General features: G+C 56.4%; 1 protein-coding gene across 5 annotated transcripts; it reads left to right on the forward strand.

Annotated features, from left to right (window-relative positions):
- Positions 1-411: 411 nt before the first annotated feature.
- On the forward strand, positions 412-27,661 carry SHC2 (SHC adaptor protein 2). Of its 5 annotated transcripts, none has more exons than XM_074351412.1 (14): positions 412-987; positions 12,092-12,162; positions 13,839-13,899; positions 13,993-14,112; positions 15,822-15,875; positions 15,996-16,047; positions 16,146-16,272; positions 17,114-17,276; positions 17,860-17,917; positions 21,865-22,014; positions 22,976-23,005; positions 23,109-23,419; positions 25,603-25,736; positions 26,983-27,119. In XM_074351412.1, the coding sequence occupies exons 1-13, from the start codon at positions 478-480 to the stop codon at positions 25,729-25,731; spliced, it is 1,836 nt and encodes a 611-aa protein (XP_074207513.1). In that variant the 5' UTR covers positions 412-477; the 3' UTR covers positions 25,732-25,736; positions 26,983-27,119. The 5 variants fall into 5 exon arrangements, with proteins under 5 accessions (XP_074207513.1, XP_074207510.1, XP_074207512.1 ...); XM_074351409.1 differs by having other exon boundaries at positions 413-987; positions 23,109-23,424; positions 26,983-27,661; XM_074351411.1 differs by having other exon boundaries at positions 413-987; positions 23,109-23,352; positions 26,983-27,661.
- The last annotated feature ends 164 nt before the right edge of the window (positions 27,662-27,825 follow it).

Below are 27,825 nucleotides of genomic sequence, written 5' to 3' on the forward strand. Positions count from 1 at the left end.
CGGCGTGATTTCCAAGTACCCTGGCTGGAACAGTGGGAAGGGAGGGGGCTGACCTTAGGTCCTTGACCGCGCCTCCGCCCCTCTCCAGACTTCAGTTTTCCCGAGTCACAAAGGGAAGAAGGGAGGTGATTTGTAAGCCTCTCCCACCTGTGTCCTTCCAGGAACTTGGGCGACGGGTAGGGGGCGAAGTAAGGGGTCGCCGCCCGGGTCCTGGGTTCGAAACTTCACTGCTTCCCTGACTGCCGGATCCGAGTTGGCGCCCATGCCCCCGGTGGGCCTCAGTTTCCCCCAGCCTCCCTACCGGGCGCCGGGACGCCTAAGGACGGGGGTCCCAGGGGTGCAGCCCCCCGCGGCTGCGCGCTGGGCTGGACGGATGACATCACCGGGCCGGGGGCGGGGAGCGAGCGGGAGGGAGCGGGAGGGCCTCCTCCGCGCCAGGCGCAGCGCCCGGTCCGGCTCGGTCGGGCGGCCGCGGCCATGACGCAGGGTCCGGGCGGGCGCGCGCCCCCCGCGCCCCCCGCACCCCCGGAGCCCGAGGCGCCCACCACCTTCTGCGCGCTGCTGCCGCGCATGCCGCAGTGGAAGTTCGCGGCCCCCTCCGGCTTCCTGGGCCGCGGCCCAGCGGCGGCGCGGGCAGCCGGGGGCGCCGGGGCCACCGACCTCGAGCCCGAGCCCGAGCCCGAGCCCGAGCCCGAGCCCGAGCCCGAGCCGGCTGGTCCGGCCGGCGTCCCTGCGCTGGCGGCCGCGGTCCTGGGCGCCTGCGAGCCGCGCTGCATGGCGCCCTGTCCCCTGCCTGCTCTCAGCCGCTGCCGGGCCGCTGGGGCGCGGGGGGCGCGGGGGCCGCGGGGCGCGCGGGGGTCGGCCGGGCCCCCGGACGCCGCCGCCGACGAGTGGATCCGCAAAGGCAGCTTCATCCACAAGCCGGCGCACGGCTGGCTACACCCAGACGCCAGGGTCCTGGGTCCTGGGGTCTCCTACATCGTGCGGGTGAGTGCGCCGGCGAGACCCCTGGGATCCCATCGTCGCTGGAGACCCAGCCTGGGGACAAGGGCTCCCATCCCCCACTTCTTTCTCTTGGACACTCTGAACCCTGAGAGCCAGCTCTCTCCTCTCCATCCCGCCTCCTCTCTCCATCGCCCCAGACCCCCATCGCCAGCCGGCCCTCAGCTGGCAGCCCCCACCGGAGGGGGGCGGTGGGGTCCAGGTTCCCACGGCGTCACGTGGGGAGGAGCGGGGAGAGGGCGGCAGGTGGGAGGGGGGCACGCATGCGCAGGTGAAGCAGAGTCCCCATTCCGGTTGGCTGGAGAGTCTAGCTAGTGAGGACCCGGGTGGGGGCGTCCTGCGACCTAGACCCCCACCGAAAGCGCCCCTCAGCAGAATCGAAGACCTTGAGGGGCGCGGGGAAGGGGTATCTGGGAAGGGCCATCGCCCCGCCAGGCCCCAGGATTCGAGATACGAGACTCTGGGGACTTGGAATGTGCTGTAAAGAAACGGGTCTTCGTTTGTCCCGGTTTTGCTTAAATGAACCTTTCCTACAGAAGAGTAGGACCAGTGGATCGCCCGTACTTGCAGCCCATTAACGTTGTACGTTCCGGATAGTGTATCTGCCCCCGTGTGTCGTTTTTGCTGAACCATCAGGAGATAAGCGGCCCGTGGGAGGCCAGTCGGAGACGTATCTCCACTCGGGCTCCCAGATGGCTGACCCCCTACAGACCCACAGGTCTTTGTCACATTCCTGCAGTCTGCTTCTAGGGACCAGGATCCAGGAAGTTTATGTGTTTGCATTTGGTTGTTACATTTTTGTTTCCTTTACAAACGGCCCCAACACCTTTTTTCCCCCCACTCCCAGTATTCGGTTGAGTAGTGTCCCTCCCAAATTCACGACTTTCTGAACCTGTGAATGTGGCCTTATTTGGAAATAGAGTCTTTGTAGGTGTAATCGGATTAAGATGAGGCCACATTGAATTAGGGCCACCCTAGTGACTGGTGTCACTGTAAGTAGAGGGAGGTTTGCACACAAACTCACAGGGAGGGGCCACGTGACAATAGGGGAGAAATGGAGGGGTGCAGCCACAAGCCAAGGGACACCAGGGTGGCCGCTCACCGCCACTAGAGGCTGGAATAGGGGGAAGGGCCTCCCCTCGACCCGCCCCCCCCCAGTATGTGGTGCTTTGTTATGGGGGCCCCCGGTGGCCCTGACTTTCCGTGAGTCCCAGACACTCACTCCTACAAGTGTGGTCCAGGCCTACAGCACCGCATCCTGGACCTATCTCTTCTCTCCTGGTGCCTTCTAACTTGACCTTCAGTCCCTTCTTTTGCTGAATCCCAGCTTCACTGGTTTCAAGACTGATTCTGTAGCAAGATGTTTCGTGGGTGATGCCTTGGGCCTCACACCACACCCTCTCCGGGGCAAACCATGTCTACCCATTGGCCATGGATGTGGGGATTAGGTGTGCTCAGAGTTCAGACACTCGCGTTGTCGCGGTGCAGGCTGCTGGATTATTCCAACGATCTTGACGCTTTCATTAGTGCAGCAAAGATTTAGTGTGTGGCTATCCCTGCCAGGCAGTGGCGGTGTGGTCGGCAATGAGAAAGATCTGATACCCGCCCTTAGGGGGCTTAGATTTCTAGAGGGAGAGACTGACAGTAAATAAGTAAGAGACAAACAGGGAAATGGCAGATACTGGTAGGTGCTCTGCAGAAATCAAAGCCAAGTGATGTCAGAACAAGAGACCAGTGGCTGCTTTAGCTGGGCTGGTGGGGAAGGCGCCTCTTGGGAGATGACACTTAAGCTGAGATCTGAAGCCATGGAGGCCCCGGACATGAAACGCCTGGGGAGAGAGTTCACAGCAAGTGCGAGGCCCTCTGGCAGCAGTGAGCTTGCATGTTCTGGGAACAGCAGGAGACCCTCGCGGTGGAGCTGATGGAGAGAGGACAGACACTGAACTTACTGTGGCGAGAGGCTTGGCTTGGCATGGCTCTGAGCAGGGGAGCCAGGCAGAGTCGATGCTGAAAGGATATTTCCTGTAGCCCTGTGGAAGTGGGGCTGGGGTGGGGTGGAGAGACCCTGGGGGAAGCTAGGTATGGTCAGCGAGGAGGGAAGCCCTGGGCCCAGGCAACGTGGGGAGGGGGCCACAGTGCCCCTGCTGGAGACCGAGCCCACGGAACTTGCTGGCTGATGGGTGAGGAGCTCTGACTCCTGCTGGTTGAGAGGCGGGGCCCCAGAGAGCCTGAACCAGACTCAGTTCCCAGCTCCCTTCCCCTGGGACCCTCTGCCTCCCTGTACCCACATCCACCAGGTGTTGTGAGAGCCAGATAGTCCTTTCCTGGTTCACAGAGAAGTGTGAAGTCAGGGCGGGAGCAGACATTCCCTGCAGGGCCTGTAAGGCCCCATCCTGGGTCCGAGAGGGGATGTGCGGTCCATGTTTCTGTGGGGTGGGGAAACCGAGGCATGGAGAGGGGCAGAGCTGAGGCCCCTCTCACAGAACCCAAACTCTGCCGACAGTCAAATACAGGGTGGTTGGCAGAAGAACGATCCCAGAGACGTCCCCATCCTGGTCCCAGGTTCTATGAACTTGTCACCTCATGGGGCGGAGTGGGACTCTGCAGGTGGGGTTAAAGCCTCTGAGATGGGGGTGACCCTGGATTCCCGAGGGGCTCTATGTCATCACAGGGTCCTCATCAGAGGGAGGCGTGAGGGTCAGAGTCAGAGAGAGTTGGGAGATGCTGCGCTGCTGGCGGGCGGTGAGGATGGAGGGCGGGCCGCGAGCCAGGGATGCGGCGCCTCTAGAAGCTGGAAGAGGCAGGAGCCGCTTCTCCCTGGAGCCTCCAGAAGGACCCGCCCTGCCCACGCCTGGGTGGCAGACATCCGTCCGGCCTCCAGAAGTGGGAAGGAATAGACTTCTGTTGCTTCAAGCCGCTGGGTTTGTGATACGTGGTCACGGCTGCTTCGGGAGTCCTTGCTGAGCCTTCTGTGTCACGTCAGTGCCCTTGTCCCCTCGCCTGGCAGGAATGAGCCTTCTTCCCACGGGATCTTTTGTGAATGAGGACGCTGTTCCCGGATGTTCCCCCACTGCGTCCTGTGATGCTCCTTAAGCTGCCCTGGGGATCAGCCCAGACCAGTGCTGCCCGGGGGACGCTCTGTGACGTGGAATGTTCTAGATGCGTGCTGTCCAGTTGGTGGACACGTGCGGCTGCGAGCACTTGAATGGGGCTGGTGCAGCTAAGGAATCAGCTTTAACTTTGCTTCACTTTAATTTCAAGTGTCCGCCTGGGCACGTGGCCCCCTGTTGGGCCATCAGCTCTAGGTGGACATGTCCCCTGGGTCTTCAGACCAGGTCGGAAGGGGCAGGCGTCCGAGCGACGCATGGCTGTTACCCAGCAAGTGAGCTGGGCTGAGCCCACAGCTCCATCCCGTTTTCTTCCACACCTGGCTCTTCCGTATGAAAATTCCACTAAACAAGCCCTTTCCATTTGTCGAGGTTCCCTCACTTGTGTCCTCTCCCCACGGAGATGTGGACTGAGGCACAGAGACCCCGTGAGCTGCCCTCGGGGCCCTGTCTTTCCTGAAGGCAGGTCTCCGAGGTGGTGTGAAGGCTGGGGGGTTGGGGGGGTGGGAATGGTGGGAAGTTAACTGGGCTGAGGTGTTTTTAGCTGCAGATGCAGCTTATTCCTTGAAGGCGAGGGGTGGGGTGTGGCCAGGGGTAGGATGGCTCCAGGGTGGATTAATTCAATGACTTATTGAATTATTATTCCTGAAGATCCAGGTCTTTCCATCTTTTTGCACTGCTGTCTTCACCATGCTGGCTTAGTTTTCCTCATGGTCACAAAATAGCGGCTGCAGCACCAGCTGTCGTATGCAGATCCAACCACATCCACTGGAAGAAGAGAAGACCTTCCCTTCCATTCTCCCCACACCTCACTGGCCAGAGATGTACAACTCCATTCATGGCAGGGGAGGTGGGCCACCAAACTGGCTTGAACAGTGATGAGCAGAGTGTGGTGCCCAGGCATCTGGGAGCTTGTCCCAAGTGCACATGTTCAGGCCTGCTGAGTCAGGAACCCTGGGGGGAGGCCTAGTGACCAGTGTAGTACAAGCCTCCCGGGTGATTCCAACATCCACTCAGGTCTGAGAACTGGCAGCTTAAGCCAATTGTTTGCAGTCCTGTTGGATTAACCCCCTACGCATTTATAACCAGTGTTTTGGAACCCTCCACCTTGAAATGAACACCAAACATATGTAACACCTATATGCACATTTATTTCCCCTAAAATCAATGTGATGTAATAAAACATCAATAAAAAGGAGAAACACAAAGACAGCGATTCACAGCAACTTAGCAGATATTTCAGCGCGCAGCTGTGCAGGCTTCCCTCTCTCAGAGGTGCAGCGACACAGACAGAGGCTGCCGTTCACACAGCAGCTGCACATGGATCTAGGGTGTTACTCTGGCAACTTCAGTGCCACCATTAGAGCTGCTACAGGCAGTGTGATTTTCCAAAATAGTGGACAACTCCCGGTAAAGTCAGAATGACACAAAATAAAGCCACCTCTCAATATTCGAGATAGTTTCATTAAATCCAGTGTATATTAAAACCACACCAAAAAGTTGAGTGTATTGAGAATTACGATATGATCCAGAAATACCATTCCTTTGTATACACCCAAAAGAGAATGAGGAATAGAATGTACGATTGAAACGTTGGGCAAGGGTGAGTGTGTGTGTGTGTGCACACATCTAGGGTAGAAAGTGTTTTTCTTTTATGGGAGCTGAGCAGGAACTTAGATGTTTGCACACCCACGTTCACAGCAGCATCACTCACAACAGCCGAAAGATGGAAACAACCCAAGTGTCCACAAGGGACAAACACAATGTGGTCCGTCCACACGGTGGACTATGACTCAGCCTTAAAAAGGGGGGAGATTCCGGCACCTGCTCCAACGTGGGTGGACCACATTGAGGACGTGGTGCTCAGGGAGAGAACCAGACCCAGGAGGACACACACTGAGTCCACTCACAGGAGGTCCCTGGAGGAGTCACATCCACAGAGACAGAGAGTGGACGGTGAGGCTGGGGCTGGGGGAGGGGCTGGGAGTCAGTGTTTCGTGGGGACAGTTTCAGTTTGGGAAGATGAGGAAGCTCTGGAGACGGTGGTGGGGAGGGTTGCACAACAGCGTGAATGTGCTTAATGCCACTGAGCTGTGCAGTTAAAAACGGTTAAGATGGTAAATTTAATGTTAGGTATATTTTGCCACAGTAGAAAAAGAAACCAAAAATGCCCTAAATGCTCCAGTTCTGTGTAAAATTAGGGGTTAGGTTGGGGTTGTGGTGACCCTAAAGGGCTCTGCATATGCGAATGCCTAGCGGAGTGTCCTGACGTCCCTGGGGACAGGACTGGCGTCTGCAGGAGTCCACTCCAGCCAGCTTGTGAGCGGGCCCTCTGCCGGTGTTCACACATAGGGTCCAGGTTGTGCGTTTTTGGTGGGGAGCGGGGAGATGTGCTCTGCTTTCCTCAGGGTGTCTGGTCCAGAGACAGGGGTGCCCTGTGTCCCAGCACTGGTGCTGGAACTCTGATCACTTGGGGTCCTGAGGAGAGTGGCGTCCCCACAGTTGTTCCATCAGACCTTGGAATGTGACTGTATTTGGAGCAGGGCCTTTGCAGGTGCAGTCATCTAGGAAGAGGTCACCCCAGATCAGGATGGGCCCTCCTATGACTGGTGTCCTTATAGGAAGAGGGGAGTTTGGACACAGATGCCCAGGGAGAAGCCATGACAACAGAGGCTGAGACCAGAGTGATGTGTCTGCAAGCCAAGGCCTGCCAGCTCCCCCCCCCCCCCCCCCCCCGCCCCCGGAGCCGGAAGAGCTGGAAGGACCCTCCCCTGGGGCCTTGGGCTGGAGCACCACCCTGCCCACACCTGGATTCTGGATGTCTGGCCCCAGGACTGGGAGACAGTTATCCGCCCAGGGTGGGTGCTTTGTTACGACCACCCCAGGAGATGAATGCACTCTGTTAAGGTGACCTTTCTCCCTGGTAGAGGCCCCCATTGTTTCTTTTATAATTAACATGGGTCTGTGGGGATGGACTTTTTTGGTGAGACTTCTGATACCAAGGGACAGCATCGTGCGGTGAAGTGCCAGCCCCAGGCTGCCCAGGCCCCCCTGCTGGCCCCCCACAGCCCCCGACAGTCAGCTCTGCCTGTCCCTGAACTTCATGGCCTGGGGGAGGGCTTTGAGACTCTGCAGGTAGCCTGGTGCCCGGCAGTCGTTCACGGACAGTTCCTGCCGGATGGACGCTTTCTGTTGGATAATTGTATGTTTATTTATTGGTTATTAGGAAACACTGCTAGGCATCGAACCTGAGGTTTACGGTAGCAATATGCAATTTTCTCTCTCCCTCATACACATTTAAAAAATTGAGAAGTAATTCAATATCGTAAAACTGTCACCGAGCAGGACCCTGTGGGGCCTTCCCCGGACAGACCATCCCCCAGATCCTCCGTGGAGCCCCTCTCTGAAGGACCCAGAGAACAGGGTCTCATGCAGATTTCCTGAGTTTTTCAGATGCTAAAACCCACCACCAAATGGAAGAAATTAACTACTTCATGGTCGTGAGCACGTGGCCCCTAGACCTTCCGGTGCCTAAGGATTGATCACCACAAGGTCCAGGGTTCCATCCTCAGTACCTCCATAAAAAAATACTTTAAAAGAAAGGGAGAAATACTGGGAGAAAAAAAAAAAAAAACCCTACAGAAATGTATTCTGTCCTGGTTCTGGAGGCTAGAAGTCCAAATTCCAGGGAGGGTCTGTTCCAGGCTCTCTCCCAGCCTCTGGGGGCCACAGCCCTCAGCTTGTAGCTCCACACACTGTCTGCTTGTGCCTCTGTGTCTCAGACCCTGTCTGCCTTCCTCCTGTAAGGTCATCTGTCTGAAATCTAGGGTGACCTCATCTTGACATCCTTGACCCGATTCTGTCTGCAAAGACTCCCTTCCAGTGTCTGGTCCTGTTCACAGGTTCTGGGGGTGGCGATGTGGACAGACCCTTCTGGGCTGGCCTCTGGAGAGTTCAGGATTCTAGGTCAGAGGTCATGCTTATGGGTAGGCCTGGGCTGAATTTGACCTCTGCCTTTTTTTTTTTTTCCTGCCTTCTATTTAAAAATAAAAATTCAAATTCTTGTCATCATTTACAAATTGGGGGCTTTCCCAAAACAGCCCTGGATTTTGGGTGTTCTGGCAACACGGGGTCCCGCTGGCCCCTGAGGGCGCAGTTTGCTGAGGCCCCCACCACTTGCGGAGCCCAGGGTGCGGGTTCAGAGCCTGCCTGTGCTGCCTACCAGCTGTGACTTTCAGCAGGTTGCTTGCTGTCCTCGGGCTCTGTTTCCTGAGGGTAGTACTGTCGCTGTAGCACGAGGTTTGGGTGGAGTGGGTTAAAAGAGGTTGTGTACGCAGCGTGCTTGGAACCTGTCCTGTGACAAGTGGCTTAGCGTCATCACTACCAGGTGTTCGCCCCAGCCACCTGCTTCCCTGCCCTGCCGTTGTAGTCCCTGCGCTCTGCCCTCCAGGATGGGGGCCCCGGTTGCATCTCCTGTCCTGTGCTGTTGAGTCATGCCTCCACTTCCTCCAGAGTGGGGCTGGGGGCACAAGGAGGATTTCAGCCACACTAGAGTGGGCTGCACACTAATTAGGGTGGATTAGAACCCTTCACCCTGCGGCCTGGCAGCACCGACACCCCTCTAGACTCATGCTTGGCTAGAGGGAAGGTACTCGTTGAGTGGCCAGCACCCCACCAAAGCTGTCCACTCAGTGTGAGAGTCTGCTTTGGGGGCAGGGACCACAGCTGATTCTCTTTGAGGTTCCGCACGTCTAACACATACCTGGCATATAATCCATGCCAATCCATCTGTCCATCTGTCCACCCATCCCTTGTCCATCCATCATCCATCAGTCATCCATCTGTCCATCCATCATCCATCCATCATCCACCTATCATCCATCCATACACCACCCATCCATCAATCATCCATCCACCCATCATCCATCCAACATCCATCAGTCCATCATCCAACCATCATCCATCCATCATCATCCATCCATCCATCATCCTTCCAATGAAGGTGAGACAGATCAGTTCACCCCCTCCCCTGCTTAAAACTCTCCAAGCAGGCCCCCCAAGTTGCTCAGAATGAAACCCAACCCCTCATCACAGCACCAGGGCCCCACGTCCTCTTCTCCCTGGCGACCCCTTGCCTCTCTGCTCCAGCCATTCTGGAGTGAGCCTGCCTCTTAGAGCTCGGTCCCAGGTCTGGCCTGTACTTGCTGTTCCCTTTGCCTGTACCTTTGCTTGGCTTGCTCCCTCTCTTCCCCTAGTCACTGTCTGGTTAACTTTTGCTGTGTAACAAACCATCCCACAACCTAGGGCATGAAAAGAACAAACACCTATTATTTCTGTGATTCTGTGGGTTGACTGGGGCTGGATGGTCTTCTAGATCACGTGGAGAGTGGCTCCATGTCAGCTGGGGAGGTGGGGGTGGGCTGCATGTCTCAGCATCCCGCATGCTGGCCCAGCAGGTTCCGGGTCCCCAGGGCAGCAAGGGAGCCAGCTCCAGCGACAAGTGCCTTTTGGGCCTCGCATGTGTCATGGCCAAGCCACGGCCTGGAGGGGGAGGGGGTGACTTGTGGCCATGTTTAGGGGCTGCAGACAGCATCTGGTTCCCCTCTCCAGAAGCAGCCGCTGTGTCCTGCTAAAGCTACTCACCCACACGTGCACGTGCACACACACTGTACACACATGTTGTGCACACGTGTGCTCCTCCCTGGCCCACTTGTCCACACAGGAGGCACACACCGTGCCCTCCAGTCAGCATCTTGCTCTTGTCACTTGATGCTATATTTCGGAGATAATTTCATATAAATACATTAAATTTGTTTCTTTTCACAGCTGCAAACTCTTCCAAGTACCACGATTTGTTTAGATTTAGCAAAAATACAGGCTGCTCAGTTAAATTTAAAGCTCCAATGAATACAAGTAATTTTCAGTATAAGCATGTCTCCTGCATCATTTGGTGTCCAGGTTTTTCTGGGGGGGGGGGAGGCAATTAGGTTTTATATATATTTAGACACCTTTATGGTGGTGTGGTTCCTGTACAGTAAACCACACGTATTTCAGATGTCCGATGTGATGAATTTTGAAAGATGTACGCACCCATGAAACCACCACCAATATCAAGATAGCTAACACTTCCATCACTTCTTAAGAGGTGCAGTTTTTGAGTTCCCAATTTACCCCTTCCCGCCCTCTTTACCCACTGGTGACCATAAGTTTGTTCTCTGTGCGTCTGTTTCTGTTTTGTAAATAGGTTCATTTGTGTCCTTTTTTTTTTTTTTTGATTCCACATGTAAGTGATATCATATGGTATTTTTCTTTCTCTTTCTGACTCACTTCATTTAGAATGACAATCTCCAGGTCCATCCATGTTGCTGCAGATGGCATTGTTTTATTCTTTTTTTTTTATGGCTGAGTAGTGTTCCATTCCATATAAATATACCACAGCTTCTTTATCCAGTCAGCTGTCGATGGACATTTGGTTTGTTCCCATGTCTTGGCTATTGTAAATAGTGCTGCTGTGAACATTGAGGTGCATGTGTCTTTTCAAATTTATTTTTGTATGTATTTTCAGTGGAGGTGCTGGGGATGGAACCCAGGACCTCGTGCATGCTAAGCACGTGCTCTATGACTGAGCTGTACCTCCCCGCACCATCTCCTGCTTTATTTTACTTAGAAAATATTCATCATTGATTGGAAATTCCAACCTAACTGACATCCTGTGTTGGACCTCGCAACCCTAGATGTGTTGAGTTTTGGGCTGTCAATTTCTTGCTAATTCCTTCTGTGCTGCAGGTCCTAGCAGGAAGAGACGGGCAGGCCGAGGGAGGGCATAGGGAACCAGAGCGGGTGGCAGGTGCCCCGGGGCCAGGGGCGTGGAGCCCTGCAGGGAAGGATGGGGTGTGGGCCCTGCACACAGCAGCTTATACACACATCGATAGCCCACTGGCTGGTGTATCTGGGACAAAGTCCTAAAAGTGGAGTTTCAGGGTCAAAGCGTTTGTGCGTTTATTGGTTTTGAAACATTGAGGTAAAATTTCACATAACTAAATTAACCACTAACCATTTCAGAGTGTACAGCTTAGTGGGATTTAGTTCTTACGTGAGGTTGTGCAACGATCACCTCTCTCTGGTTCCAGAACCTTCCGTCACCCCAATAGGAAGCCCCCTCCCCAGCCTGTGACAACTGTGAACCTACTCTCTGTCTCTGTGGGTGTGCCTGTTCTGGGTGGTTCACATGCATTGGCTCCCATGACAGACACAGCCACAGGGCCCTCCGCACCGGCTACACCAGGTTGCCCCCCCCCCCCCGCTGCAGCAGGGTGCCTCGTGGGAGGGCACTGCTGACCACTGTCCAGTCCTCATCTCGCCCTGGCAGCACGTGAGCCCCGGGTGCTCTGCTGGCTGTTTCTGCCCCCACCCACGGCCCCGCATCCTCTCTCGGAGTCTCTGAATTACCGTCCGTGGAGTGGTGGTCTGGGCAGGAGTCGGCACACTTGTCCTGTAAAGGGTCAGACAGTCAATGCTTTGGGCTTCATGGGCCGGACGGCCTCCATCCACCTGTAGGCCCTGTACCAGGCTCTGGGGATGCAGAAGTGAGCAGGACCACCGCCATCTGCTCCTCCCGGGCTTAGGTTCTAGTGGAGCAGAAAGAGGATGAACAGACAGGCTGGACTGAGCCTGGCGGAGTCCACTGGCCTCCGTGGAGCAGCTTACTTAGGGTCAGGGTGGGCGGCTCCAGGGGAGATGACCCTGACCCTGGAGATGGGGAGGCAACCGGTCTACAGATAGGTTGGGGAAGGGAACCGCATGCAGATGGCAGGTACAAAGGCCCTGGGGCCACAAGGGTGGGGTTATGAGGACAGAGACAAGGGCTCAAGCTGTGTATGGCTGGAGAGGAGGGTGAAGATGTCGCCAGAGGGAGGACATGGGTTCAACAGTCAGTCCCCAGGAGGGTGCTGCTGGGCTGACCCTGTCCTCTCTTCCCTCAGTACATGGGCTGCATCGAAGTCCTCCGCTCCATGCGCTCCCTGGACTTCAGCACTCGCACCCAGGTCACCAGGTGAGCCTCTGAGACCGGGCTGTTGGGGGGCCGGGCATCTCCACTCTGCCTGCTGAGAGAACTGCTGTATGGCTTTGCTGGGTAGCAGTCTGTGCTGGAGTCGAAGGTGGCGGCCTTAGCGGCAGCTCCCTCCCCGAGTCAGGGAGCAGAGCTGCGCAGGGTTAGAATGGTCTTGGGCAGGGCCAGCATGGCTGAGTCCCAGCTCTGTCACCGACCGCTGGTCACCCATGCTCTCCAGACCCCGTATTCTCTCCGTAATGTGGAGATGACAGCCCATCCCTCCCAGAGCATGTGGGTCCCACGAGGGGTGCTGAAGACACCCCAGCTCGTCGTGGGACTGGCCGGGTCTGGCCGACTCAGGTGGTGACTCAGGTCGGGGCTGGGAGGGGCTGGGAGCCCGTCTACTGCAGAGAAGGCACGTCGATCTCCTGATGCTCTGAGCTGCCTGGACCCGAGTCAAGAGTCTGTGGTCCAGCCAGGCTTGGGCAGGAGGGACCCACATCTTCTTGCACGTCGGAAATACTTAGTCCCTTCACTATAGACAGAAAAAAATCTCTACTGAGACAAAATTCACATATCAAACAATTCACCATTCAAAGCGTACAATTTGATGTTTTTGCTATCTTTGCAGAGCTATGCAAACATCACTTCTACCTAATTCCAGAACAGTCTGACCTCCCCTAAAGGAAGCCCCGTCCCCATTAGCATAACCCCTCCCCCCCCAGCCCCTGACAACCAGGAGCCCCCTCCCTGTGTCTGGGGACTGGCCTGTTCTGGACGTTTCACATCCGTGGAGTCACACACTGTGTGTCCTTCTGTGTCTGCTTCTCTCACTGAGCGTCGTGCTCTCAGGGTCTGTCCACGTGGCAGCGAGGGTCAGTGCTGCTCTCCTGTTCACGGCTGAGTGACATTCAGTGTGTGGAGGGACACATTGTTTATCCATCCTCACTTGATGGGCATTTGGGTGGTGTCTACCCTTTGGCGAGTCATCCTGCTGTGGATGTGCGTGTGCAGGCTCTGGGTGGAGCGTGTTTTCTGGTCTCTAGGGTGTGCACTGGGAGTGGTTGCTGGGCCGAGTGCCGGTCCTGTGCATTACTTTTTGAGGAGCTACTGCACCGTTTACCTTCCCCTCTGCAGAGTGTGAAGGCTTAGTTTCTCCTCGAGACACCAACATTGTTGAGAGCTTGTTGTACGTCCATCTGACCTTCAAGTCCCAGTCCCTTCTCGGAGATTAGTGGTTTTGCAGAGGTCTCTCCCCTACTGTTGAGGGGTCAGTTCCCTGGCCACTGTCTTGGGGGCCCAAAGCAGAGGTCATCCTCTCATGCCACGAATGGGAATCTTGACCAGCCTGTGGCCATGCAGAACTTGGGGTTCAGGCTCGAGGGCTGTGTTAGCTGAATCTGACCCCTGTGACTTCAGGTCAGGCTGTGGCTTGGGGATCCGCTGGTCAGAGCTGAGGGCAGGGGCACTGGCCAGGTGCATGTGGGGCAGGGGGCGGGGAGCCCCGGGAGCCCCCATTCCATGCCTCCAGGTACCCAGCGTCCTCTCGGCCCCTCCCCATCCCGGGATCCACTGCACCCCTTCCTCAGCCCATCTCCCTCTGACCCCCACCCTTGTCTGAACTCCTGCCCCTCCCCTGCAAGCTCTCTAAGCCTCCTTCCTGCCTCCGCCCACAGGGAAGCCATCACCCGACTCCATGAGGCTGTGCCTGGCGTCAGGGGTTCCTGGAAGAAGAAGGTGGGCGAGGGGCTCAAGATCCCCAGGTGGGAGCCTCCCTGGTGCCCAGGCTGCCCCGTGCAGCTCCCCCGTGCCCTCTGCCCTCATTCTCAGGCCCCCAACAAGGCGCTGGCCTCCATCCTGGGTAAGAGCAACCTGCGCTTCGCAGGAATGAGCATTGCAGTCAGCATCTCCATCGATGGCCTCAACCTCTCGGTGCCGGCCACGCGCCAGGTGAGTGCCGCCCGCCCCAGCCTCAGCCTCCGCCAGCCCTCACGGGCCAGGTCTGTGGACTCATACGCAGGTGTTGGTGTGAACTGCTCACCTGGACACGTGCCGGGCCCCACCCTGGGCCAGGGCCCACAGGTGTCACACTGGGGGGGGCTCCTGGCATCGAGTGGACAGGGGCCGGGGGGCTACGGCACACCCCACAGTGCCCAGGACTTGGCCCCAATGTCTGCAGTGCCAAGGAGGCTTGGAATCTATGGTGGAAAAAAATGACCACAATAAAACTGCAGAAATGAGGGACTAACCTCAAATTCCAAGTGGGATTGTGAGGCCAGGCCAGGGCAGTGAGCATGAGGTACTGGGACCCAGCCTGGGTGTCCTGGAGGGCTTCTCGAGCTGGTGACGCTGGTGCTGAGTGAGGAGGTGTGGAGAGGACATCTGAGCAGAGGTCACCCTCTGGGGAGGTGGAGCTGGACAGGTTAGCAAGGGTCATGGTGAGGAACTGGGATTCTTCCAGAGAATGCTGCGATCCTGGGAAGTCTGGAGCAGGAAGACTGTAGTCTGGTGTGAGCGATAACCTCCGGCTGTGGGCTGTAGTGGGTGCATGAGGTTGGGGTGGTGGGGGGAGCTGGAGCCAGGGCCCCAGGGAGGAGAGCTTGGACCAGCCCTGGGGAGGGAGCAGTGTGGGTGCGGAGGGGAGCTGCCAGCACGTTCATGCACCCCCCCCACCTCTGCATGGACTCTGCCTGTCTGCAGACCAGGACACCAGTGGGGCCCTTCCTGGGCAGGTGTCCGGCTTGGGGAGGTGCCTGGTGCATGGGCTCAGCCCTGCTCGGCCATCTGTGCTGCTCACTGGGTCTCAGAGGGACACAACCACGCAGGACAGCAATGGGCAGCAGCAAATGGATGCTAATGAGCATGCAAATGAGCAAATGAATGTAAATAAGCATGCAAATGAGCAAATAGATGCTAATGAGCATGTGAGTGAGCAAATGAATGCAAATGACCATGCAAATGAGCAAGTGGATGCAAATGAGCGCGCAAATGAGTGAACGGATGTAAGTGAGCATGAGAATAAGCGTGCAAACGAGCATACGGGTGGCGCTGCCAGGGTTGATAGGGCAGAGTCAGACGCCTCTGGTGCATCTTGCTTGAGTTTCCTCGATGCCTGCATGGCTGCGTGGGGCGTGTGTCTGAGGGCGAGTGTGTGACTGTGTCTGGCAGTGCTACGCCTGGGTGTCTGTGTGGGAGGGTGTGAGGGCCAGTGCTGATGTGTCAGGGGTGAAGGTGGGCTTGAGAGTGCCTGAGTATGTGTGAGTGATTGTGTCTCTGGCGCTGGTGTGTGGAATCTGTGTGTGGGACGCTGAGTATCTGCAAATCAAGGTGTGTCTGTGCATGTGTGCCAGAGTGTGGTTTGTGTGAGGATCTTAGCACGAGTGCGTTTCTGTGTCACATGTGAGGGTGTCTGCCAGGGAGGGGCGGGCTTGTCCTCCCACATACGTGGTCTCTGCGTCCTGTCCTGGCTGCAGGGCTCCATGTCCGGCTGGACTCCTGGTCATCCTGGAGTCCAGTCAAGGGGACGTGTCCATCCCCACAACCCTGTCCTTCTGGTCCATCCCTGTGGACTTGGTCTCATACTAGCTGGGACCCCCCACTCCCCACCCACCACGACCTTGAAACGTCAGCCCTGTGACGGGTGATCTCTCTCCGGACAGATCATCGCCAACCACCACATGCAGTCCATCTCCTTCGCATCGGGTGGCGACACGGTAAGGCCAGGGACTAGGGGTGGACCTCTGGCCCCTCTGGTCCCTGCAGCCCTGAGACCCCTGCCCTGCGGTGCTGGAGGAGGGTGCTGGGAACCCTCCCCTGCTGCCCTGTCTCCCCAGGACATGGCGGATTACGTGGCCTATGTGGCCAAGGACCCCATCAACCAGAGAGGTGAGGCTGCAGCGGGGTGGGGGTGGGGGTGGGGGTGGGCTCGGGGTCAGGGTCCGGGGGCTGGGGCGGCCCGCTGATGCCAGATCACGGCCCTCCAGCCTGCCACATCCTGGAGTGCTGCGAGGGCCTGGCCCAGAGTGTCATCAGCACCGTGGGGCAAGCCTTCGAGCTACGCTTCAAACAGTACCTGCACAGCCCCCCCAAGGTGGTTTTGCCCCTGGAAAGGTATGGCCCGCCTGCCCTATCCTCCCATACCTCTGCCCTCCCCTCCCCCTGGGCTTGGTCCTTGTGCCTTCCTCACTGTGAGTCCCATCGTGGCTCGCGGCTCAGCCCCTGGACCCATTTCTTCCTCTGTAAAATCGGGATGAAAACATCCCGCTCCTGGCCAGGTGAGGGCTCGGGAGCCAGTGGGCCGCAGTCCTGGGGTCTTCACGAGTCTCCTGGGCGGCCAGCACTTCTGCAGAGGGCACTTGGCTGCAGCCACGAGCAGCCCAGCTGGGTGTGTGATCATGTCTGAGGGCCGTGTGCCAACAGCCTGCTGTTTACAGACACCAAAATTTGAATTTCATCTCTGACATGTCATCAACTGTTCTCTGAGTGCTTTCTTAAGCATTTACTATTCTGAGGCTTAGAAGTGTGGAGGCCCTGCTCAGCTCCGGAGGGGGCAGACCCAGGCGGTGGCCTGTGGTTGGCTATTTGAGTATCTGAGCAGACAGGAGCGTGTTAGTGTAAGTGGTGAAGACCTGGATTGGTCAGAAGCCCACTGTGCACTTGAGCAGCGCCGCACAGGCAGACAGTGCGAGGACTCGCCCCGCTGAGGACCTGTCCTCTGAGGACCTGTGGCAGTTTAGCCCAGACGTGTGCAGTACCCCCTCTGACAGACAGAAGAGGTCACCCAGGTCCAGGTCCAAGGCTCAGATGGCAGGAGCGGGTTCAGGGTCCCTGGACCTGGCTTGTGCCCCCCTCCTCCACCGTGCAGAGTTCAGCCTGGAGCCTTGGTGCCCTCTTGGGAGCCCCACTCTTTCTCCCACTCCCATCGCATGTTGGGGCCCCTGCCTGTCTGCAGGCTGACCGGGCTGGAGGATTCGGCCTGGGGGGATGAGGAGGAGCTGGAACACAACTACTACAACAGCATCCCGGGGAAGGAGCCGCCCCTGGGCGGTCTGGTGGACTCCAGGCTCGCCCTCACACAGCCCTGCCCGCTCGGGACCCCTGGAGCCCTCGGCCAGGTCAGCCTCTGTGGGCCTCAGGGGATGGACGAGTAAAGTGGAGAATGTACGACAGGAGGCCGACTTTGGCCATGGTCAAAGGTCCTGAGGGCATGGTCATGGTCCTGAGGGCACACTTTGGGCTGGGCTCTGCTGGGTGAATAGGAGTTGCCTGGGAGAGCAGTGCAGAGAAAGACATCCAGGAGCAGGGAGCAGCCTGTGCCAAGGGGCAGGCCTTCTGAGTGGAGAAGGCCAGTGAGGCTGCAGCAGAGCTGTGCGGTGGCCATGAGGACAGTTTGAGACCCGGGTGTGGGGGATGGGTTCAGAGCTGGGCTTCACATCTGACTTACAAGAGGATTGGGTGGGAGACTGGGGGGCTGTGCTGGGAAGAGGGGTGCTACGGGCCATTGGGGAGGGTTGGGTGGGAGACTGGGGGGCTGTGCTGGGAAGAGGGGTGCTACGGGCCATTGGGGAGGGTTGGGTGGGAGACTGGGGGGCTGTGCTGGGAAGAGGGGTGCTACGGGCCATTGGGGAGGGTTGGGTGGGAGACTGGGGGGCTGTGCTTGAAAATCACAGCAGGAGAACCCCTTGCTCTTTTCTTCAGGCAGCATCTCCTGCTCGAAGAGACACCCGCGGCCTGCAGTGGGACATGGGCCCCTCAGGTACCTATGGGCCACTCTCTGGACTGTCGGGTGCCCAGCCCCCCCCCCAGTCCCCACCACCCTTCACATGCTTCTCCCCTTTGTGTCACCGTGTCACTGTGCTTTCACTGACGAGTTGTGTTTACTCCCCGAGCTCTTGTGAGATTTGACAGCATCTGCTTTTTTTTTCTCTGTGCACACTGGTTTCCTTGCATTTTGGGCATTGATACTGCATCACGTGGTTCAAAACACCAGCGTATGAAAAGATACTCAGTGACAAGCAGTCACCCTGCCCCTATTAGCTTTATCCATCTCCCTAATCAGGTGACCACTGTTGAGGTTCCCATTACTTTTCCAGAATTTTGCATGTATATTCAAGCCAACTCAAGCAGATACTGCTTTCCCCGTTTTTTATGTTAATCTTGCGTCCTGCTGCCTTGCTGAATTCTTTTATTAGCTCTAGTCGTTTTTGCGTGGCACCTTCAGGGCTTTCTGTCTATAGCATCATGTCGTCTGCATATAGGGACAGTTTTACCTCTTCCCTTCCAGTTTGGACCCCTTCTCTTTCTTCCTTTTGTCTGGTTGCTGTGGCCAGGACTTCCAGCCCTGTGTTGACTAGAAGTGGTGAGAGTGGGCGTCCTTGTCTTGTTCCAGATGTTAAGGGGAAGGCTTTCAAATTTTCACCGTTGAGTATTATGTTGGCTGTAGGTTTGTCATAAACAGGTTTTAGTATGTTGAGATATGTCCCTTCTATACCCACTTTGGTAAGAGTTTTTATCATAAATGGGTGTTGAATTTTATCAAATGCTTTTTTGCATCTATGGAGATGATCATGTGATTTTTTTCCTTTCTTTCGTGGATGTGGTGTATTACATTGATTGATTTGCATATGTTGAACCATCCTTGTGACCCTGGGATGAATCCAACTTGATTGTAGTGTACGATCTTTTTGAGGTGTTATTGGATTCGGTTTGCCAATATTTTGTTGAGAATTTTTGCATCTATATTCATCAAAGATATTAGCCTGTAATTTTATTTTTTGGTAGTGTCTGCTTTCTCCGTTTTTTAGATGGTGGTGTATCCTTGCTTCCACCTTGCTTTTCCCCTGGTAACAATCCATCTTGGAATTCTCCCCACACCCCTGCACAGCAGCCACCACCATTCTTCTTCACCACAGTGTAGTACTCCACCATGTGAAGGACGTTGTTGATTTTGCCTGCCCCTTACTCACAGGCATCTGGGTATTTTCCATGGGTTTGCGGTGATGGCAGTGGTGCGAGGAATGGCCGTGGGTGTCCACCCTTCAGCCGTGTTCACGAGTCTTAATAGAGTCCATCCCCAGGAGAGCAGCTGGCGCCCCATTTCATAGAAATCACACAGCTACCCTCTCAATTTACATCCCACCAGCTAATTTGAGCTTTTAACAAAATGATTGGGTTTTCGGCCTATTCTATTACAATATTTAAAATGACAGAGATGGCTAAATTCTCCTTTGCCCCAGCTCCAAGTTCGCCACCTGCTCCAGGCACTTTTGTGTCTCCTTTCAGACTTTGCAGGAACAGGCACGCAAAGAAGTGAGGCCCCTGGAGGCAGGCTGCAGGCACCATCGGCCCCCTCTGGGGCTCTGGCTCCATCAGCGCATCCTCTGCACAGCTGTGTGCTGCTCCCCGGTCCCTGGAGTTTGCTTCCTACGTGGCCCCCTTTTTATGGCTTCCACTCATATACATGGCGGTAGACACCCTCTGATGCCCCCTGTGTGTCCCTCCTGTGGACACTGAGCTGTGGAGCAGAGTGTGCACCTTAGTCACAGTAGGGGAAGCGGCCAAACTGCTCCCCAATGTGGCTGGGTGGTTTGTTTGGCCGCCAGCCCTGCTGTGGCTGCCTGTTTCCTCTCAGCCTTGCAAAAATCTGTGTTGAGCTTTTTTTAGGTCTTCCCAAATAATCTGGGTGTTTCACTGCCGAGCATCAGAACTCTCACTGGCTCTCAGTGCCTGCGGTTAAAGAACGCTCATGGCATTGGGCACCCAGTAGGTGCCCAGCTCTAATGTGGCCCTAGTCTACTGTTTCTCTGGGACACTGGCTGCTCACCCCTGACTCCCAGGGCTCACTATAATTTTCTACCCCTGAGGCTTAGCACATGATGTCATCAGTTCTTGTCATGCCTTTCCCAATTCTCTGACCAAGAACTCCTACTGATACATCAATGCCCCAGCTCCAATGCCCAGGAATTTTCTCTCTCTGGACTCCTGCAACCCAGGTTTCTTTCTTGCTTGATTGCTTTTTTTCCATTTTTAAAAACTGAAGTATAGTCAGTTTACAATGTTGTGTCAATTTCTGGCTTATAGCGTAATGTTTCATACATATACATATGAATATTCCCTTTCATATTCTTTTTTATTATAGATTACTACAAAATATTGAATATAGTTCTCTGTGCTATACAGTAGAAACTTGTTGTTTATCTATTTTTTTATATAGTAGTTAGTATCTACAAATCTTGAACTCCCAGTTTATCGTTTCCCACCTCCTTTCCCCTCTGGTGACCATAAGTCTGTTTTCTAGGTCTGTGAGTCTGTTTCTGTTTTGTGAATAAGTTCATTCTTTTTCTTTTATATTCCACATATAAGTGCTATCATATGGTACTTTTCTTTCTCTTTCTGGCTTCACTTAGAATGACGATCTCCAGTTCCCTCCAGGCAACCCGGTTTCCTCCCTCTCACCCTACCTTGACTCTAAGAGGCGGGGGTGGTGGGTGTGTGTGGGGGGGTGGATTTGTGCTTCCTCTGTGCAGACTGGGAAGCCTCGGCTGAGGTCCGTCTGCCCCCACTGACCACCCAGGGCCTGAACAGCATTGGCATTCATGTTGAACCATAACTGTTGCCCGAGGTTTTAATCTTCACCCCTACTTATAAAGATGCTACCCCTATTTTGTAGAGGAGGAGACGGGCACAGAGAGTGGAGTTGGCATGTGAGCCCAGATGCCTGTGAGGGTTAATGATACAATTGGCATGAAGAGACATTACAGCTCCAGGGCCTTGGGCTGGATTTGGCCATGCAGTGTATTAAAAAATCATTATTTCCCTTGCAAAGAGTAAAAATGGAGGCCTTTAGAAATGGATGGACAGTTCTAAGGAAAAAATAGGATAAGATGCTCAACCTTGCTCAGAATAAGAGAAATGGAGGTGGGGGAGGGTGTATCTCAGTGGTAAAGTGCATGCCTAGCATGCATGAGGCCCTGGGTTCAATCCCCAGTACCTCCATTACAAATAAATAAATGAAGAAACCTAATAACCCTCCCTCCCCCAAATAAGAGAAATGGAAATCTAGTTCCCCCAGGGTGCCATTTCTCACCCACCAGGTGAGCGGAAGTCCAACAGTCGGATAATACAGCGTGGGTGAGGCCTTGGGAACAGGGCTGGACAGGGGTCCTGACCCAGCAAAATCCTAATGGGACCCTCCAAGGGCACCTGGTAGTGGAGTTCTGGCCTTTGAACCATGAAAATGCTTTATCCGTTCAAAAACAAAGTTAAAAGAAAGAAAGAAGAGTGAGCAAACCCTAAAACAGAGCACAAGCAAACCAATGACCTATGTGTCATGTTGATAACATAACTGCAGGGAGAACAGAGTTTTACTGTTACTATTTTTTAAATGCGGAGATTTAACGTAAACATCGGGTTTCTGGCTTCTCTTCAAACTGGGAGCTCTGGCCCCAGGGCCACCTTCCTGCCTGGCAGAGGGACGGTGGAGGGCTGGGGGGCAGCTGCCCCCTCCCTTGGTGTGGACCTCCGCGCCCCAACGGCCAGCGGCTGGGCCTTCATGGGGTTTTACACCCCTGAGGGCGCCGCGCGGAAAGGGCGTGGCTTCCTTCGGTCGGGGAGGTGGGCGGGGAGCCGGGTGTGGGCGGGGCTCCCCTCCAGGGCCCCTCCCCTGGGCTCCCCGGCTGACCCCCAGCGCCTCCCGCTCCTCAGCGCCAGCCTCGCCTGGGGACGGCTACGTGCAGGCGGACGCCCGGGGCCCCCGAGACTACGAGGACCACCTGTACGTCAACACGCAGGGTCTGGACGGCCCCGAGCCGCTGCAGCCCGAGGACAGCCCCCAGAGGGACCTGTTCGACATGCGTACGTGGGGGCCAGCCAGCCTGAGGGGCGGTGCCCACCCAGCCCTCTCCCCTGGGAGAAGTTATGGGGTCGCGGGGTGGGGGTGGGGGGAGCCTGTTTCCGGTGGACTCCCCGGTAGGATAGGGAAGTCTTGGCGGCTCCTCCTCCGGGGGACCCTCTAGTCGGGGGCGGGGGTTGGGGGTAACCCAGCTTCCTCTCTGTGGGCGTCCCCAGTGTGACTGGAGGGGCCCAGTTCATACCTTGAAAGAGCGGCTGTGTAGCGGGGGCGATTCAGGCTTCTCTTCTCTGTGGGACGCCTCAGTCTTAGGGGTGGGGGTCGCCCACCCCCCCATCTCTAGGTCTTCCCAGTCTGATGAGGGAATGTAAACTCCCTGCTCATGTGACTCCATGGTCTGGGGAGGAGGCCCCAGCCCCTTCCGATGAAGCGCAGTCTCGTGGGGGAGGGACCATTTGCTCTCTGGGGGTCCCCCCGCCTGAGGAGGGAGGCCTGACACGCGTCTTGAAAGCGCGACCAGCTGAGGGTGGAGCCCCCTCCTCCTTCCCTCTGGGATGCCCCAGCCAGAGGCCGAGCGGAGGAGGCTTGTGTCCAAAATGCGCTCCTTCTGAGGGGCGGGTATAGCTCAGTGGTAGAGTGCGTGCTTAGTATGCATGAGGTCCTAGGTTCAATCCCTGGTACCTCCATTCAAGAAAAAACAACAACAAAATTCGCTCCTTCTTTCCCACAACACCAATTCCGTCCCCTTCCACAAGCACCGTGGGTGTGTTGGCTCTGTGCTGGCCCAGGCAGGGTCATCTCCCTCCCCCAGGACACCTCCCTAGGTGGAGGTCCCCGAGGAGCTCCCAGGCCAGCTGGAAACCTCTTCCTTCAGCAAGAGTGCAAAGCCCCTTGCCCACCATCTGACAGCTCGATATCTTGGCACTGCAGTAGTGACATGACAAGGTCTGATCTGATGCCCCTTAGGTGCTCGGTCAGTGCTGCCCAGTTCAGAGGGTGAGTCCTGGGCAGACTCCTGGAGCAGAGCCCCCAGCCCAGGCCCCTCTCTCCCCGAGGAGGCAGCTGCCCGCCTGGCCTCCCGCACGTTCCTCGCCCGCAGGACCCTTTGAGGACGCCCTGAGGCTGCATGAGTGCTCCGTTGCGGCGGGCACTGCGGCAGCCCCCCTCCCGGTGGAGGACCAGTGGCCCAGCCCCCCGACCCGCCGAGCCCCCATCGCCCCCACCGAGGAGCAGCTGCGGCAGGAGCCCTGGTACCACGGCCAGATGAGCCGTCGGGCGGCCGAGAAACTGCTTCGAGCCGACGGGGACTTCCTCGTGCGCGACAGTGTCACCAACCCCGGACAGTACGTCCTCACTGGCATGCACGCGGGGCAGCCCAAGCACCTGCTGCTGGTGGACCCTGAGGGCGTGGTAAGGTGGGCGCGGGGGAGGGGCCCCGCCTCCTCTCCGCAGGAGGCCCAGGGCGCGGGGGGGGGGGGGGGGGGCTGAGGGTGGGGGAAGGAGTCTGAGGGGTGAAGAAGGGCCAGGAGCAGGTGTGGGGGGAGTGCGGCGGGGGAGGGGGGGCAGGTGTGGTGCAAGGGAGGGGCGGGAAGGGGGTTGAGGGTGGGGGGAGGGGTTTGAGGGGTGAAGAAGGGCCCAGAGCCAGTGTGGGGAGGGTGGTGCTGGGGGAGGGCCCCTCCTCCTCTCTGCAGGAGGCCCAGGGCTCCCCCTTCCAAGCTCCCTATAGGTTTGATGCAGTACTATCCGCATTACAGAACGCTTTTTGTTTACAGATTCTATTCCCCATTACCAGGTACTTTAGAATTACAAAGTATTTTCCAGTTTAAGAAGACTTTTAGGTTTACAAAGGGTTTCCCAGTCTATAAAGCATTTGGGGGGTTATAAAAGCTTTTCCAATTTCAAGGCCTTTCAGGGCTTACAAATTTCACCCATTGTAAGATGCACCCTCCCCCCACGTTCTGTCATCACTAGTGCGTCTTACAAATGTGATGTCTTTGAATGATAAATATGGTAGTTTCCATTTATAATGTATTTTAGGGTTCACAAAGCACATTTCATTTTCAAAGGAGTTTTAGGGTGTGCAAGTTACCAAATTGCTTCAGTCCTCTAATACACTTTTCTTTCTCTCATTTTGACATCTCAAGTCTGGATTTTTTTTTTAACCATAAATTGCATCTTTGACCTTTTACCATTATTTTACGTGGAAGTTTTATCCTCTCCTGTGGTAGATAAAATAGGGGTGCATCTTACAGTGGCTGTGAGTCCATGCAGTTTGGCACTCAACAGCTCCTGAAGCATTTTCGGGTCCACAAAGCACTTTATAATTTACAAGGAGTTCTAGGGTTTTGATGCATTTGCCAGTATCCAAGGGCCTCGGGCTTTAGAGGTTGTTTCCCAGGTGACAGGTGCTTAGGGTGTTCAGGGGCTTCTCAGGGTTTACCATGTGCTTCAACTGTGTCCACCTGAATCCTGGGCATCGCCCTGGTGGCTACCTGTGCTCCTTGTCCCCACAGAGGGCAAACTTTGCTGGGGTGTGTGGCCTGGCCCAGGTGGGGCCGTGGTTCCTGGCCGGTTCTTTCAGTTCCTGGAGCCACCTCCTCCCCCATGTCTGATCGCACTGCTCACAGCCTTGATCTCTGCCTGGCATGATGCCCTTTCTGTTAAATAGACCTCCAGGAGGAGAGAGGCTTCAGAACCCCCTCGCATTCTTGGTTAACATGCAGGTTCCAGGGCCCTGACCCCAGTACCGTGGAGACAGGTGGTTTGCCGTAGGCCCAGCCTGTGCGTTGGAAGCCCACTCCCAGGTGGTCTGTGTCCTGTGAGCCTGGCCCCACCTAGGAAAGTTGGGCAGTAGAGGGCCAGAGGGTCTCTGTGTTGCATCAGGTCTGCACCCCGGGATGTTCAGACTTTCCCATTCTGAGATGCAGGGTGGTTTTGTATTTGGTGATTCTGGTGTTCGGAGGTATGTCTACAAGGTTCCAAGGGTGTGTTCATTTCTTAGGGCTGTTCTCCCAAATGACCGCAAACTGGGCAGCTTAGCACCACAGAGATGTGTTCTCTCCCTGTTTTGAAGTCCGAGACCCAGGTGTTGGCCCGGCTGGTTCCTTCTGAGGTTCTGAGGTGGGGTCCAGGTCAGGCCTCTCCCCCTGCTTCCTGTGGTTGCTACAAACTCTTGTGGTTCCCTGGCTCATTGACACATCACCGCAGTCACTGCCTCCGTGTTCTGGTGGCTTCTCTCTGCGTCTCTGTGATGAGGACACCATTTGTTGGATTGGAGCCATCTGAGTAATCCAAGATGACCTCATCTCCAGACCCTCCACTTAACCGCATCTGCAAAGACGCTTTTTTCAGATAAGAGCCCATTCACAGGGGTTAAATGTGGATGTGTCTTTCCGGGGCTACTGTTCAACCCGCTATAGGAAGCGTGGCCCTGGAGTGCTGGTGGTTTTGGAGCCTGGGTGCACACGTAGCTCTGGGATTATGAGGCAAGTCTCTGACCCAGGCTCTCAGACTTGAGCAGGCGTCAGAGTCGCCGGGAGGGCTTGGGAAACGCAGCTCCTGGTGGTGCTGACGCAGAGGCCCCGGCCCCACAGGTGCGGACCAAGGATGCACTGTTCGAAAGCATCAGCCACCTGGTCGACTACCACCTGCAGCACGGGCAGCCCATCGTGGCCGCGGGGAGCGAGCTGCACCTGCGCGGCGCGGTCAAGCGGGAGCCCTGAGCCAGGTGCGCACGTCCACGTGGGCTCCCAGCATGCCCCCGTGTGCCAGGTTTTCCTCATTTTAAAGACTGAGACGAATGCACATACTACACAGGTCATCCGTTCAGAGGGCATAATGCAGAGGGTTTTAGTAACTTCACAGTGCTGTGCAGCCTTCCCCATCTAATTCCAGAAAATTCCATCACTCCACAAGGAAACCCCGTCCCCATCAGCAGTCGCTCCCTGAGTTGTTGTGGTAACTCTGGGTTGAACTGAACTGGTGGTAAAAATCTCTAGGAGGAGGCGGCGTTTGGCTACGCCGGAGGAGGGCCCAGGATGGCTGAGTCCGGGGTAGGGGGGCCGGTGTGGGATGAGAGGTGGATGGGGGAGAAGGTGCACCTTGCGCCTGCCACTTTGGGAGCCCCTGAAAGTTTTGAATCGGGGAAGGACAGGAAGGTCCAGGTGATTCCAGGGTCTCTCTGCTCAGAGGGAGGGTCTGGGATGAGGTGGGGGCCCTCTAGGCCAGGGAGGCTGCTGCTGAGCTGGGTGCAGGGGGGTAAGGGGGTGGGCGAGCCAACTCTGGGGAGGAGGAAAGCTGGGAGCTGGGGACCCAGCTCCGGCAGGGAAAGGGGCTGTGGAATTTCCCCAAAGGCCAGAGGCTTCTGGGCCAGGTTGGGCTGTTCTCCTGTCCCCATGACAACAGCCTCCTTCCTGCCTCCTCCCCCACTGGGCTGGCCTCCTCTCTGCCCTCAGCCAGGCCTCGGCTGCAGGCAGAGAAGGGATTCCCAGTCCAGGAAAGGGCTTCAGGGGTTGGGGCGGGCCTAGGGAACACCGGAAGTGATCTGCGATGCCACGGGGCTGTGGGTGCAGGCGCTAGGGTACGACCTGCTTTCCCTCTACCCCCTAAGTTGTCTGTGACCCGAGAAACAACACTGATGGCAGTAATAATAGCGGCTAATGCAGAAGTTGCTATGTCCAGGCACTGTGCTCCTCCCCACATACTTACGTGCTGACTCCCACGCAGCTCTGAGACAGGTACTGTTAATAGCTTCTCACTTTGCAGAAGCAGCAGCAGCACAGAGAGCTTAAGGGACCTTCCTAGGTCACACAGCAAGTACATGGAGGAGCCGGGACTTGAGCCCTGGCCCTTCCCAGTCTGAGGCTTGTCGCTGGGTCACTCTGCTGCCCTGTAACTGAGGACTCTGACACCTGAACCCAGGGCTCTGATGCTGTCTCTGCTGACCCTGGCCTCTCCTTCACTGTCTCCCCCAGGTGGTGATTCTCAGCCCGCGGGTCCTGGCCCTGCTCCCCGATGCCCCTGTCGTGGCCTTAGGGGCTCCTCAGCCTTTGTCTGGACCCTGGTTGGGCCTGAACCACCGCTGTCTCTCCTTCCTCTGCGTGGGTCTCTGGAATCTTCCTTCTCCAGGTGGCCCTGAGCTGGGTCAACTGGGCCAGGAGACGGGGCCCCAGACCCCTTTCTCCTGCTGAGCCCCCACCTGCCTGCACCTTTCACCTGGAGTGAGGGTGCATATACCAAAGACAGAACCTTTTCTCGCCTTTAAGGAAAATATATCAAAAAGCAGCCACGTACCTGGGAGCCCTGGCCAAGGTCCCTGACAGGGCTGGACATCAGCTCACCTCCCTGGCATGGAGAGGGATTCCTGGCTTGGCTGGGCTCAGTCTTTCCTCCTGAAAAATCCGTGCACAGTTGTCTTTCTGGGGAGGAATCGAGGTGCTTTGGGTCCTCAGCCCAGGCCGAGTGCTGGTGTGGATGTGTTGATGGGGAATGTTGAAGGGGCAGCCTTGTGGCTCGCCTGGGATGAGGGAGGCATCCTGGCAAATCCTGGACAGTGGCCCCTGGCGGAGGTGGCTGTGAGGCCCCGCCCTCCCTGCTGTCAACCTGGATGGACATTTGGAATCTGTTTGTAATTAAACCTGGGAATGACCTTGAGGAGTCTGAGCCCTCCTGCACGTTAAGAGGCCCTCTCAGGTCAGGGGTCAGGGTCCATCTCCCTGGGGGAGGTGGGGAGGAGAGAGCCAGGCCCTGGGTGTGTCCCTCCTAGGGGAGGGTGTGGGAGGCAGTCTGTCTCTCCCCGAACCCTCCCTGAACCCCGA

This window comes from Camelus bactrianus, chromosome 22, assembly GCF_048773025.1.
Source record: "Camelus bactrianus isolate YW-2024 breed Bactrian camel chromosome 22, ASM4877302v1, whole genome shotgun sequence".
Lineage (NCBI taxonomy): Eukaryota > Metazoa > Chordata > Mammalia > Artiodactyla > Camelidae > Camelus > Camelus bactrianus.